The 13,623-nt window shown below is 42.3% G+C and overlaps 1 protein-coding gene across 3 annotated transcripts in view; it reads left to right on the forward strand.

The window, feature by feature from the left end:
- LCA5L (lebercilin LCA5 like) overlaps positions 1-13,623 on the forward strand; it is a 98,524-nt gene that overhangs the window by 26,725 nt on the left and 58,176 nt on the right. For all 3 annotated transcript variants that reach the window (XM_075593727.1, XM_075593728.1, XM_075593729.1), the window contains one exon: positions 8,016-8,536. In XM_075593727.1, coding sequence (XP_075449842.1) covers positions 8,016-8,536 — 521 coding nt within the window. The remainder of the gene's footprint in view (positions 1-8,015; positions 8,537-13,623) is intronic.

Genomic DNA, 13,623 nt, shown 5'->3' on the forward strand with positions numbered 1-13,623 from the left:
GATTACTATTTAAAGGGTGTAAAATACACCTGTATGCCTCAGTGAGGAGCTATTTGGCATGGTATGTAATATTCCAGAATACTACAGTGTTGAGCTAGAGAATATACATGCACCACATGTGAGATAGAAAATGAGGGTAGGGAAGTACTAATGGAATATGGCTGTGTTTAAAATATAAATTTTAATCTAATGTCAATTAGAATGATATGGAACAATACAGAACAAAATCAAAACATTAAAACAAAAATACAAATAGACTGGATGCATGGTAAGCTAGCATGATAACTTCTCAAAAGTAGGAGTAGGTTAGGACCCAGGAATACCCACAGCCAGGATGCTAGTAAACAGTGTCTTGTAAGTCAGAGAAAGTGCCGCCTTCTCAGCCAGATAGGCTGCAATTGATGGGGCGTGAGACAAATAGATCAATACTGTCTCCAGTTGCTAACTGCCTCTGTTCAGTTTATAACACTGTATCCAGATAGAGCACAAATGCTATTGATAGTCGCAAATCAGTGTCCAGTAGAAAGTGATTATAGTAATAATGTAAGCAACCACTTTAGGAAAAGGCTGGGCTTAAATACTTTCTGGGCAAGCTACCCGCCTACCTGAAAAAGCTCCTCACCCATACCATACGCAGCACTTATCATCTGAGATCTGACTCAGAAAGACGGTCTCAAGGTTCAACAAGGAATCTGGTCGCTCCTCCTTCCCTTGTCCTCATGACTCGATCAACCTACCAGATACTACCAAAACTGGCTCCAGTATAAGTCATTTCAAGACTTCAGCTGTATCACATTTTAATATTGTCTGTAACTGTTACACACATCCATAATCATATGTCCAGCAACGGATTTGACAACCCGCCGCCCCTAGGCACAGCTGTTGCGGCTGCCTGCTTACCTGCTGCCCACCTAGTCCTTCTGAACCACAGCGTCAAATGACGCCGCGAATGTGTGAGGATTGGACCTCGGTTCCGCCCCCGTGACGCGTCCCATGATGCGTTGCATGACACCCCTCACACTTGCGCTGTGCGCAAGTGTCGCAGTACTCCTACTAGGACTTAGACTCCACCCCTGCGCTGCGTCCTGTGACGCAACGGAGGACGTCACTGTTCCCACTTCACGTCGGCGCCACAATACCAGGGGCACTCGAGGGGTTAATTCCATCTACAATAATCCTCCTGCACTTCTCCCTGCCCCTGCCTATCAGTGGACTGAATATGTCCATGGGGCGGGTTTCATTCATTACCCTGCAGCTGTCTGCTATTTTATCATTGGCTGCCTGTTCCTTAAATGCTCAGCCAGCAAACAGGCTGTGCATATATCCAGTGTTTATGTTTCGTGTGCTTGCCTCAAGCATCCTGCTGTTGCTTTGCATTCTGACTTGTCTTTGTTTACCTCTGACCTCAGCTTGTACCCGGACCTCTACCTTCTCTGACCCCGGGACCTCGGATACGCATAACAACCATTCTGACCTCTCTACTTCTGGACCCCAGCTACGCACAACAACCATCCGACTTCTACTATCCTAGACCATGGCGATATCACGACTATTCTGACCTCTCCTACCCTGAGCAAAAAAAGCTGTATGGTGCTCTAACACAGACCCAACCAGCCGCTGGGTTTCCTAAGATATGATAGCCATAATTCCATAACCTTGAAGTGTCCCACAATATGATAGACCATCTAAAGAATATTACACCATATCCAAAACATCAATAAACCGGAAGAGTAACACCTCTTGATTGGTGAATACTCACACTTGCTTGTGTCCAGTCTCACTCATTGAATAGGATTTTTGTGGTGTATAAAGGAGCAAATCACTCACTGTTTTGTAGAATGGTCTTCAGTGGGTCTGTTTCCTTCACAGGTGTGTGCTGCCGGTTCTCCAATGATTTCAACAGGTTCGACGAGGGAGAGATGAAGCACTACTGGAAAAAATAATTGCTAGAGAGTGTGTCCCCAATAAAAAGGTTTTAATGGATCAGAGCATGGTATACAAAACGAGCCCTAAGGCCCCCACCAACGCGTTTCGAGCTTCCGCTCTTTCTCAAGGTGCATACTGTCTGATTAATCCCCTTACCTGATATAGGCTCATTTTCCCGCCATTCTAACATCCCCACCTCAGCCCTTCAGTCCGTCCTGTTTGTGGTGAGCACTCGTTACAGAACGTCACCAACGTGACATCGCGCGGTGTCACGTTGCCATGGTAACACAACGTCAACCGACGCTGCAACCTCAAATAGCCATAGCAACGAGACGCTGTCACATCACGTTGGTGACGTCCGCGGTGTCATTTGATGCTACGGTTCAGAAGGAAAAGGCAGCAGGAAAGGAGGCGGACGCAACAGATAAAATGACTACTCATCAGGCCCGATAGGCCCAAGAGCACAGTAAAAGTATATGGGGGCGGACATTTTTGCATTTTGCCCCGCTCCCCTTCTGCTTCCCTTGAAAGTGAAGGAAGGAAGGTGGTGACTCATGGCCTGTGTACAGCCCCTTGGAGGTGGGTACAGTCCATGAGCCCGTCCCTTCCAGAGTTTTACAAGGGGAGTAGCTAAAAGTTAGACAGTCTTACTCTGATCCCCAAGGAGAGAGGGAGGGCTGTCAATCTTACCCATCGGGGGAAAGCATGCCCACTCTTCCGGACGGCCTAGAAACCATCAAGACCAGAGCCCCACACTATTGGGGTAGCACCATCTAGAGGTCCTGGGACTTCAGAAACCATGCGGTGCTATGAAGAGTTGCTGCAGCTATGCTATTCAATAAAATCCTGTTCAACTATACCCCTGCCTGGTGTCAGTTCCTGGGCAGGAGGGTTAAGGAATGCAGTGGTGGGGACTGACACCCATACATCATTGGTCTCATCACAGCTAGAGGCGCTGTCACCAACCACAAGAAGAACCCAAGCCTGTCCTGTTCCTGTCTCATTACCAACTAGCAGACTCAGTACTCCTGCAGCCTACGGGTATAGCACCACACACCTGGTAATACGCCTATTTCCCCAACACTGGTCCCTATGTGAGATTGGGGGTGGGGGGAGGAACCGTGTTATACTGGTAATCAGTTTTTAAATAAATAACACGTGAACAACTTAAAAGTATCTTAGTGCTTAACCACACAAAAAATGTGCCAATATTGTGAATCCAAAAAATAAAATGTGCACATGTGAAGATATAGATCATTAAAATTCTTAAGGCGGCTCAAAAAACCCTATACAAAGAACCGTTCTGATGGTTCTTCAGTTGCATAGAAGTCTTCGGTGAAGGGGAGCACAGGTCCACGTTAAAAAGAGAAAAAGAACACACAGTATGTAGAAGCTGGGATGATGATAGGTAGATGTCACGGTTGTGCGCGCCACAAACCAGGGTCGGACCGCGTGGATGAGGTGGGGTTGTATAAGCACCGACCTTAGACCTCGCAGGCTGATCCGGATTGTGCAGTTCGTAGTCGTACATAGCAGGGTCGGGACTGGAGAAGGCAGCATTGTCAGTGGACAAGCCAGGGTCAGGATTGGAGACATCAGGGTAAACGTTATCCAAGCGGAGTTTCGGCAACAGGAGGTCAACTAGGTCCTGCTTCAACGTAATAGCTGCAGGGCGGAAGCGGGTTCTGCGCGTGCGGCAACCATGGCCCATGGTACTGGTGTCAGGAAGGGATAGGCAGACCGGAGTGGGCACACCGGCTGGCAGCACTGGTAAACCAGTGCTTCAGCGCAAGAGTCCAGAGCGAGCCTGTGCAAGGAAAGAGAGAGCTACAGACCTCAGAACTCATTGACCGGCCTCTGCTAAGGGAAGGGCAGCAGGCCTCAGGAAACAGGGAGCTGAAGTATACACTGGAGGTCCTCCGCTTCAGCACAGGAACCAGGACACGGCCTCTGCAATGGAGAGAGAGCAGCAGGCCCCAGGAACTGGTAGACAGGCCTCTGCTATGGAAGGACAGCAGGCTTCAGGAAACAGGGAGCTGAAGTACACACTTGAGAGTCCTCCGCTTCAGCACAGGAACCAGGACACGGCCTCTGCAAGGGAGAGTGAGCAGCAGGCCACAGGAACCAGTAGATAGGCCTCTGCTATGGAAGCACAGCGGGCCTCAGGAAACAGGGAGCTGAAGTCACCACTGGAGAGTCCTCCGCTTCAGCACAGGAGTCAGGAACAGGCCTCTGCGTGAAACTAGCAGCAGGCCTCAGGATACTCGGAAACACAGGCTCCTGCATGAAGACTAGCAGCAGGCCTCAGGAACTAGAGGAGAGAACTAGAGAGGTTCGTATACCAGGAGACAAGCCTAGGGCTTGTGGCAGAACACGTGTGACATCCAGGAAGGATTATGCTCGGCAGAGAAGCATTGTGGGAAGGCTGTATTTAAAGGTCAGTGAACCAATAGCAGAAGGGGCATGTGACAGTATTGCTTTAATGAGTGAACCCAGGCTGCAGTAAATATCAGGGGAAGTGTTCCAGGACTGCACAGGTCTTTAAGGCAAGGTAAGCAGTAAACTAAGGTGCGGATCCATTACAGTAGATTAGAAAAAGGGAAATGGGTTCTCAAATTTCCCAAAACATTTCAAGCATATCAGAGACACACTCTCTCTGATTGGAGCTAGGAAGTAGTCTGGGGACTTTAAAGATGGATACTCAATGGGTGGATCAGGTGCCACCAAAACAAATATTATGATCCTCAAGAGAGTAACTCAAACAACCTGTGGTGTAGTTTGTTTGGTACAAATTTATAAACAGTAAAAACATTCAAATGTACACTCACATTAGGCACATCAGTATGCATTGTACAAACAGCGAGGTGGGACAGGAAGCACTCCACGTCGGCACCGTGATCGAGGCTCTCTCTCCACTTGGAAGTGATTGCCTGGTCTGTGGCACAGCTGTTCGGTTGATGTGGAGGTTTCCCTTCCGATCGCCGGACTTCCGGTTACGTCACGCGGTCTTGGGGGTGCTCGCAAGAAATCTTCCCTCCTGCTACAATTGCTCAGTAACAAGGTTCCTCTACGCGTTTCCCCTGGTTCGGCTTCATCTGGATGTCCCTGATCAAGTGGTGACGTGGCGACCCGCAGCTTCCCCATGATTCACGGTTTCTGATTATATGTTTTTAACCCATTTTTATTCTATTCGTGCATATTTCACCATTTCTGTTATCCCCAAAAATGTAAATATTAATATACTATGAGAGCTCCTTGTGTTTATTCTTCTTTATTCCTACAGTCTATGTTTGGTTGATAGATTAAATAAAAAAGCGTCCAAGCCAGCCGTGTTTGTGACTGAGATCCACCATAGGATCAGCCCAGGTCACCACAGGTGTAAATGCTGTGCACTATATAGGTGTAAATCCGCAGAATATACCCACTCCCATGTTCCTTTATTATTATTCTAAAAATCCTCGCTGATCAAACTGCATGAGCTTGTGTATCCTGGCACTCTGCAGAATCTGTAGGCAATTAGGGATAGGAATAAACAGCTATATCATTTTAGCTCCAGCCTTTTCCTAAAGTGTTTGCTTACATTATTACTATAATCACTTTCTACTTGACACTGATTTGTGACTGTATCACTAGCATGTACTGTAGGGCCCTGCTTTACAGTGCTGCACTTTATGGATCCGCCGTACAAACAGCGTTTCCCAATGTATTCCTATATTCATTAGGTTCGGCGCTTGTTCCGTTTTTCCGGAAAAGAATATATATAAAACGTGGGGTCCCACAATTGGAGAAGGGGCTCAAATAGAGGGAGTAAGCACTGAATATTCACAGAGTCCAAACCAAGGAGGTGGGGTGAGGAAGAAAAACAATTAAAGTCCTCTAATCCCCACTTAAAACACCCTCTGCTGTCCTCCTTAGGACTAAATGATGGGCAAAGTGCAGCTGGCTTGACAGAAGCAGAGATAAGCTATGTGGTTAGAGCTGCAGAAGAAAAAACACACCATCTGCTAGTACTCACATATGCCACATAGAACTGTGCTGCGTGCTGAAACGGCTCTCACTTGCAGGGATGAAATCTCCCCTTTCAGTAACGGACTGGGCTGATCTGCCTCACAAACACATCGCACTTTGCTCCTGCTGCCATCCTCCCCCACGCACAGATGCTCCACAGGGAACTCCCTCTGTCAGCCAGAAAAGCTCTTGCTTGTGAGTTACACCTGCACATTGCATCCACTGCTCCACAGCACACCACAGCACTCCACACCAGGGTTTCTGCTGCTGATCCCCCACAGCATCAGGTCATGCTGCACGTCTGCACACCTGTGGTATAGGCACCTCCCTCCTCCCTGTAAGGGTGCCTCCAGGGGCAAAAGCCAAATCGAATAGAAAAAAAGAGTCTCCAGGGCACTCCTAAGCCAAACAGGATCCCAACTGAATGAATAATAAACGCTGGTCTCAAAAAATTGAATGAAGTGAAAAAAGAATTTATTGCAACATAGACGAACAATAAAAATGTTTAGACAGAATACAAAAAAACACAGCGCACAACGCTCATAGTGCATTAAAAAATATTATTAATAGCAAACAGTACAGGTAAGTATTGTGCGTACATCAAAGAAATAAACAGGCTTGTCAAGGGTTAATGTTACCCATGCACCAGACAAATCGCCAAATGAGATGTCGTCAGTAGTGGTACGAGCAGCTTCCCGTCTCCAGATCTCCCGGTCACAAGCCAGAGTATGGATCCTTGATAGTCCCACTCCTGTAGATGGAGAGTCCAGCAAACTCGTGGTGGACAGGGATGACGACTGTTGTAGCAGGTAGAGCTCTTACAATGGCTGGGAACACGCTCCCAGCCCTCCAGTCATATACTTCCGGGTTTGTGACGTCACTGGATAGCGACACAGCAACTCGCGTCGCAATCGTTTCTCCAGTAGCCAAGTTTAAGCCCACAATAGTAGGATGAATAGTTCAATGAAGGATAGCACATAGAACCTTTCCAACGTGTTTCAAAACCTCACGGTTTCTTCATCAGGGAATAATGAAAGGTTAAAACATACGGCATTGAAATACCCCACGCTATCATCTGATTGGTCCGCCAATCAGGTCCTCCAGCCAATACAGAGAGAGCGGGGAGGAGTCAATGACCCCATGTAACACAACAAACTGTCGCTATAGGCAACATTGACAACAAAATAAACTTTAATCAAACGAACAACATTACATTATTGCATATAAGCAAGAAACAGCTCTAGAATCAAAGAGAAAAAAAAGTGTTAAAATATAAAATATACTACCCAAAGATAAACTGCCTAAATGAAAAGCATTAATTAACATAAAAAATGAAACATATAGATGAATCTTGAAAAAGAAGCACGAAGCATGTATTGAGTTAAAAAAATATATATAAAAAAGGAACAAAATGACTATAATGTTATGAAAAGGCACAAGTTAACACCTTGACAAAGACCACCTGTTGGTTGAAATGCGTAGGAGGTGTTTTTATTGTTCACCTATGTTGCAATAAATTCATTTTTCACTTCATTCAATTTTTTGAGACCAGCGTTTATTATTCATTCAATTGGGATCCTGTTTGGCTTAGGAGTGCCCTGGAGACTGTTTTTACTATTCGAGTCAGCTTCTTGTGGCCTTGGACAAGTTATTTTATCAACTTGTGCTTCAAACACAAAAAATAGATTATAAATTGTATATCAGAGGTTCTCAACTTCAGTCCTCAAGACCCCCCAACAGGTCAGGTTTTGAGGATATCCCAGCTTCAGCACAGGTGGCTTAGTCTTCGACCGAGCCACTGATTGAGCCACCTGTGCTGAAGCTTGAATATCCTCAAAACCTGGCCTGTTGGGGGACCTTGAGGACTGGAGTTGAGAACCACTGCTGTACAGGGCAAAATCTTATGTCTGAAGATGTCTATGTTTAGCTCTACATATTCTGGAGTTTTGTATAAGTAGAAATAGTCTTATTAAAAAATTATTGTTTGGAAAGAATCTGGCTTAAAATGTTAAAACTTTGGTAAACGGTACAGGTCCATATTCATTGATTGGAATTGTTAATTTTCTGACTTACCTGTTCAGAAAACAGAAGATTTGCAACGAAGAAGTCAATACCATGGAAATGTTTAGCCCGGAAGCACGAGCCTCACCGTTTCCATGATGCTAACATGGAAAAGGATGTGACACAACGCATCTCATCAGCACGTCTTCACAAAATTAAAGAACTCAGAAACGAACTGTACGACGTGCAGCGCACACTGGAGGCCGTAAATGTAGAAAACAAGATGCTCAAACGTCTTCAACAACGGCATATCAGAGCACTACATAAATTTGAAAGCGCAGAAAATGATTTACATCAACTTATAAAGAGGCACAACAGTGAGGTAAGGGCCCTGCGGCAATCTTTAAGAATGTCTCAAGTACAAGAACGGTACGTGTCCAGGAGGCTTAAAGAAACAGAAAAAGAACTGTTGAGGACGAAAGACAACGTGTATGATCTACAAAAACTCTCAGATGATAACAACTTGGCTGAGAGATCAGAACTTAGTCGAAAATTATCTGATCTTACAGTTAGGATGGAAGCTGATGATAAAAATATCAAGGTAAGATATATATATATTTTTTTATTATTATTTCACTTCTAAATATCTTCTATCCACATTATGGAAAATGTTGAACAAGAAACAATTTCCAGTTAAAGAATAGATTTTTGGAAATTAAAGCCATTCATTTGAATGTTAGTTGTCTCACTTATCACATTTCAATCTATCTATCCCTGAGCCGATGGAGTAAAATAGATTATTTATGTGTTAGTTTGCCGTATCTTCTACCCACAACAATTGATCCACGATGTTATCTTAATAATGCAGGTCCTACAATGGTAATTGGTTGGGGGTAGACATTGGAGACTTTTGGGTTCACTCTGAAAAAATCCTGATTACCGATATAGATCTACAGAGTTCAGTACTGTAGACTGTCCACTGTAATGTCTTTGTTAACATTATAATGATTTTAAAAGTATTAAAAGTAAGATTAAGGTAACACCTTACATAGGACTAGATATATCAAACTCTGTTACAACAGAGTTACTATCGTACCTGGTAAAAAAAAAGTATCACTTCTTATCACTGTAAAGTTATTACCTAAGTCTTCAAGATTGCTGTAATAATTTAAGACATACACTATTTAATTGCTTGACATGATGCGGTAATTAACACAACTATTAATAATGCTAAATTTCCCGCGTTGTGATCGCATTGCTAATATTTCTACCATGGGTTCTGTAATATCAATTATTACAGATCTCTATGGTAGACAGTACATTAACTCCTTCAATGTCTGTGGCTACAAAGGTACACCACAGGCATAAAATGGGTTAATACACAAATAAACTACACTAACTACCCACCTTGGCTACATTAGTGGCTATTAAAGCAAACCTAACCCTCTCTCTTGTCACTAATGGCTAATTGCCATATTAGCTAAATGGGACTAAAGGGGTTTTCGGCCATTCAAAATACAAAAAAGTGCACGTTTTCAAAAAATAATACATTCAAAATAATATACAAATACATGACATAATAAAAAAATACATTAAAACAAATGCATTGATTGTCACTGTGGCTACCCAGACCTTCTCAATGGGCGCATAGATAGCAACATTGACAATCAGTCTGAGCCTGTAATAAAAATCGGGTTACTTACCCCACCCTGGACAAAGGCCGTAACCATAAGAATAAATCTTGGCCAATTACCTATTTGTAATCCAATGGCATCCATAGTCCACGACATGGGATCCTCAACTTGACATAAAGGCTTTGATCCTCAGTTGATTCAAGAGGCTCCTTATGTAAGTATTCATTTTGTTATTTTTTTAATCTTCTTTGAAGCTGTCTTAAATCTACTTGTTGAATCTTCAACATGGGATGGGGCCTCTACACTAGCTTCCGGTGTTCTAAGATAGCCAATGCCTTTTATAGGGTCCGGTTTCATCGCAGAACACTTGTAATTAGAGTGTGATTCCCGCTCTTTATGATGACATCATTCCTTTTGCCTTGGTTAGCAAAATCTATGATGTCATCTTAAAGGGAGGGAATCCCATGGAAATTCTAGCCATCTGATTTGATTTGAATTTCCATGGGATTTCCTCCCTTTATAAAGGCATGGGTGTTAGGACCAGTAGGTCAGGCCAGAATCTGCACTTGTGTTAAGCATCCATTTTGTCTGTTCATAACTAGTTAAGATTCTGTAGTCAGCCTTTTGCTGAAATATAATTCCTAATGCACTCAGTTTCTGCCAAATTACATTTCCTTTCTCCTTGCTCAGGATATTGCTAAGATACTTTTTGCATAGTCAGTTTCCTGCTCTTTTAGTAATATACAATAGACTGGTTCTCTGAAAGAGGTAAAATCGTATAACTTAGTTGCTAGAGATTTAAGGTCTCTTTTGATAACAGACAATGAATAAGCTATGTATTGTGACATTGCCTGTATTGGGAGAAACACGTCCCAAGATCATGCCACTAATATGTCCTGCCCCTAAATCACGCCTCTAATCAAAGCTACGCCCAAGACACACCCAGGTTACGCCTATGTTACGCCTATGTTACGCCTCTAATCAATATCTTCTTTTTCTGGTATAAAAGTCATTACCCTATGAGTAATAAATGGAGACAAAGGATTTGAAACCTGGCTTGCGTTACGTTTCATTTCTTTCGTATTCCCGGGCCTGTAAGTTCAACAAAAATCGGAGATAACAAGTGGCAGTGCGTGAAAGCTTCCCGGGGAGTCTGCTGTAAAACGGTGCAGAATGTGTATAATCCAGTCACAAGGCCTTCAACTTTCTTGGCAGAGGAAATGTTCCTCTCAGGAGCCTAGCCAAGGAAGAGGTTTTTCCTTCAGTTTTGGTGTCTAGAAGTGGGATTGGGTCTCACTGGGATAGGTATGAGATATACATTTTATCCGTACTATATTACCAGTGTCACCCGATCCAGAATAAGACCCTTGGCTTCCAGAAGTGGAATTCACTAAGGCGGCAAGTGAGTATATGTGATTTTTACATTGTTTCACTCCCCCTCTGGGAATTCAGTACCTAAATTATGCTGGTTCGAGTCCAGATAATTTCTGAATTGTGACTGTGGATTGGGTTAGAGTCCCTTGACAAAATTTTTGGTTAGAGTCCAGTTAATTTTGTGCACGACTGGACTGTTATCTCTGATCTAGTTGAACGACCATTGTATATTGTGTAAAGTATAAGAATTGTATTATTATTTATCTGCAATTATTTGTCATAATTTAGCTGTTTTTCTATAAGCTACTAATGGTTTATGCTGGTCCCAGAAATCAATCAGGAAGAATAGCTCAGAATAATGGTGTCTGTTTTAATTGTGGTGGTTTTGGTCATTGGCAGAGATTGTGCCAATATCAGTAAGAAGCAGGGAAGTGCTGTTTTGCCTGTGGGGGCTCAGAGTGCAAGTCTCTATATAAAAAAAAACACGCTACCTTAAGTAAAAGAGTTTGTTTGTAACCCTGATGAATTTTTTCCTAAATGATTTCTTGTGTGAAAGATACTGTGGGTCATGCTGATTATCATATGTGTATAGGTCGCCATCCATGCATTTGCAGATAATTACAAAAAATGGTGTACGCCAAATATAGAGAGAAATACCTCACAACAAAAAGGGAGTATATTCAGCTCTGTCCCTGGTTATAGTTTGAAAGGTTTATTCATCCTGGCCAGGCGGATACTTTTTAAACTGGACACATTTCTTTTAGTTTGCGGTATTTCTATCTTAACGAAAGGAGGGGCACAGCCTCTCCCTTACAGTTTAAAGAATGTGAAGCATTCACATTAAAATTAACTAGCTCTGTGCTTAAGCAGTTTATTTATGAGAACAAGGTAATGTAGAACTGTTTTGTTATCTGTTTGTTATTTCTGTGAAATTAGCTGTGTATGAGAGACGTTTTTGTGTTGTGTGTCCTGTATTGTGTGTAACCAGTAAGATAACACATTTCAATTTTATTTCTACAGGATTAAGATATGTTTGGGAATGTTTTTGTTTAAAAAGGCTGGTAAAAGCTCTCAAGCACTGTTTGAATTATATATTGTATTATATATGTATATAACGCCATTAATGTGCATAGCGCTTCAAAGGAGGGTGTCCGTGATGGCAAATGCTGCAGAGAGGTTGAGTAATATGAGCAGAGTGTAATGATATCTGTCTTTAGCAGCATGGAGGTCATCAGTTATTTTAGTGAGAATTGTCTCCGTTAAATAAGCAGTGTAGAAGCCATACACGACAGGTAGGGTCAAGCTTGCTGTTTTTTGAGTCATGGTAAACTGATATAACTGTTGCATGTTTGAAGAGATTTTGTTTAGTTTAAGAGAGGGCAGAATTGAAATGGGATAACATAAATTTGTATTGATGGAAGTTTGCAGGAATATGAGATTTCTTTCAGAAGGCATTCAGGGGAATAAGTGGAAGAATGCTGCATGCTCTTGTTGGCATAGATTTGGTGTTTATAAGTAATTTTAAATATTCCCGTTATTTAATTTTTGAAAGGCCATACAAAATACAGTTTTAGGACAGCGTGGAAAGCTTCATATTTAACATTAAACTAATGTTACAATCCCTTGAGTGAGGGATTAATAAGACAGTGAAACCCGTTATCTGCTATCCGTACTTTGAGGTTTCTGGCAAAAAGCCTGGAACAACTGGCTGTTTGCCCAGAAAGATAAAAAAAAGCGCTTTGAAAATTATTATTTTTTTATTCAGAGTGTCTTTAAAAGTTAATGCTGGCCGTGTGCTCAGCACTTTGCAAAGAGTTCAAAATTATTTGTATATTTTAAAAGGAAATCTCTTGTTCAGGATTTCAGGATTTTTCTTATATTTACAGGTTCCCTATTGTTAATGCCACAGTTGTTAAAAGACCTACTGCAGGCTTTTTCTTTTAACACAGGCAGTAAATATTTTTATAGTCGCTACACATACAAATCTATTTACCAGTTTAATTTTGCTACATATCAAGCAACCTGTTTTCATAACTATTTTTGTATTTTTGTTCACATAATTACGTATATAGATAATATATGAACAAAAGAGGAGAGATACATAGGTTATGGAAGGACTCTCTGAGATCCCTATAGAGGATCCAGAACTTGATATGTTGTAAATAATACACAATGCACAGCAGGTTCAGAATTTATTTGAAGCAATGTTAACTACAAGGGCTCTTGTAATAAAGGTTGCTGCCATACTAACTGGGCTCACAGGCCCCTGGTAAAAAATAATAATAATACCTTTGCAGATGTCACAGCAAAGCAGGTAGCAAGACATCGTCCCTATGTTGAGGGATATATCATATCTGCCAAATTTATAATTTTGTAACCATTTATTCGTTTTTGGGTATGTCCTGGACATAGAGTTAAGGGACAGGGGATATATAATTGCAAGTGCAGTTGCATAAGTGAACAGGGTATACATTATATACAGGGCATTTCACATTTTTAGCAGAATAGTTACAGTGGAGTGTTTGAGGTGAAAGCCAGGAGTGACTGTGGTTGTGGGACAATAGCCATGAGTGCAGGCTGTTGGGATGCTTCATTTGTGGGGCGAGTTTTAAGCTTAGTATTAAAAGACTACAAGGTTGACACCATTTGCATCAGAGAAAATGGCATATGGCAGTTAGGT

Source organism: Ascaphus truei, chromosome 3, assembly GCF_040206685.1.
Source record: "Ascaphus truei isolate aAscTru1 chromosome 3, aAscTru1.hap1, whole genome shotgun sequence".
NCBI lineage: Eukaryota > Metazoa > Chordata > Amphibia > Anura > Ascaphidae > Ascaphus > Ascaphus truei.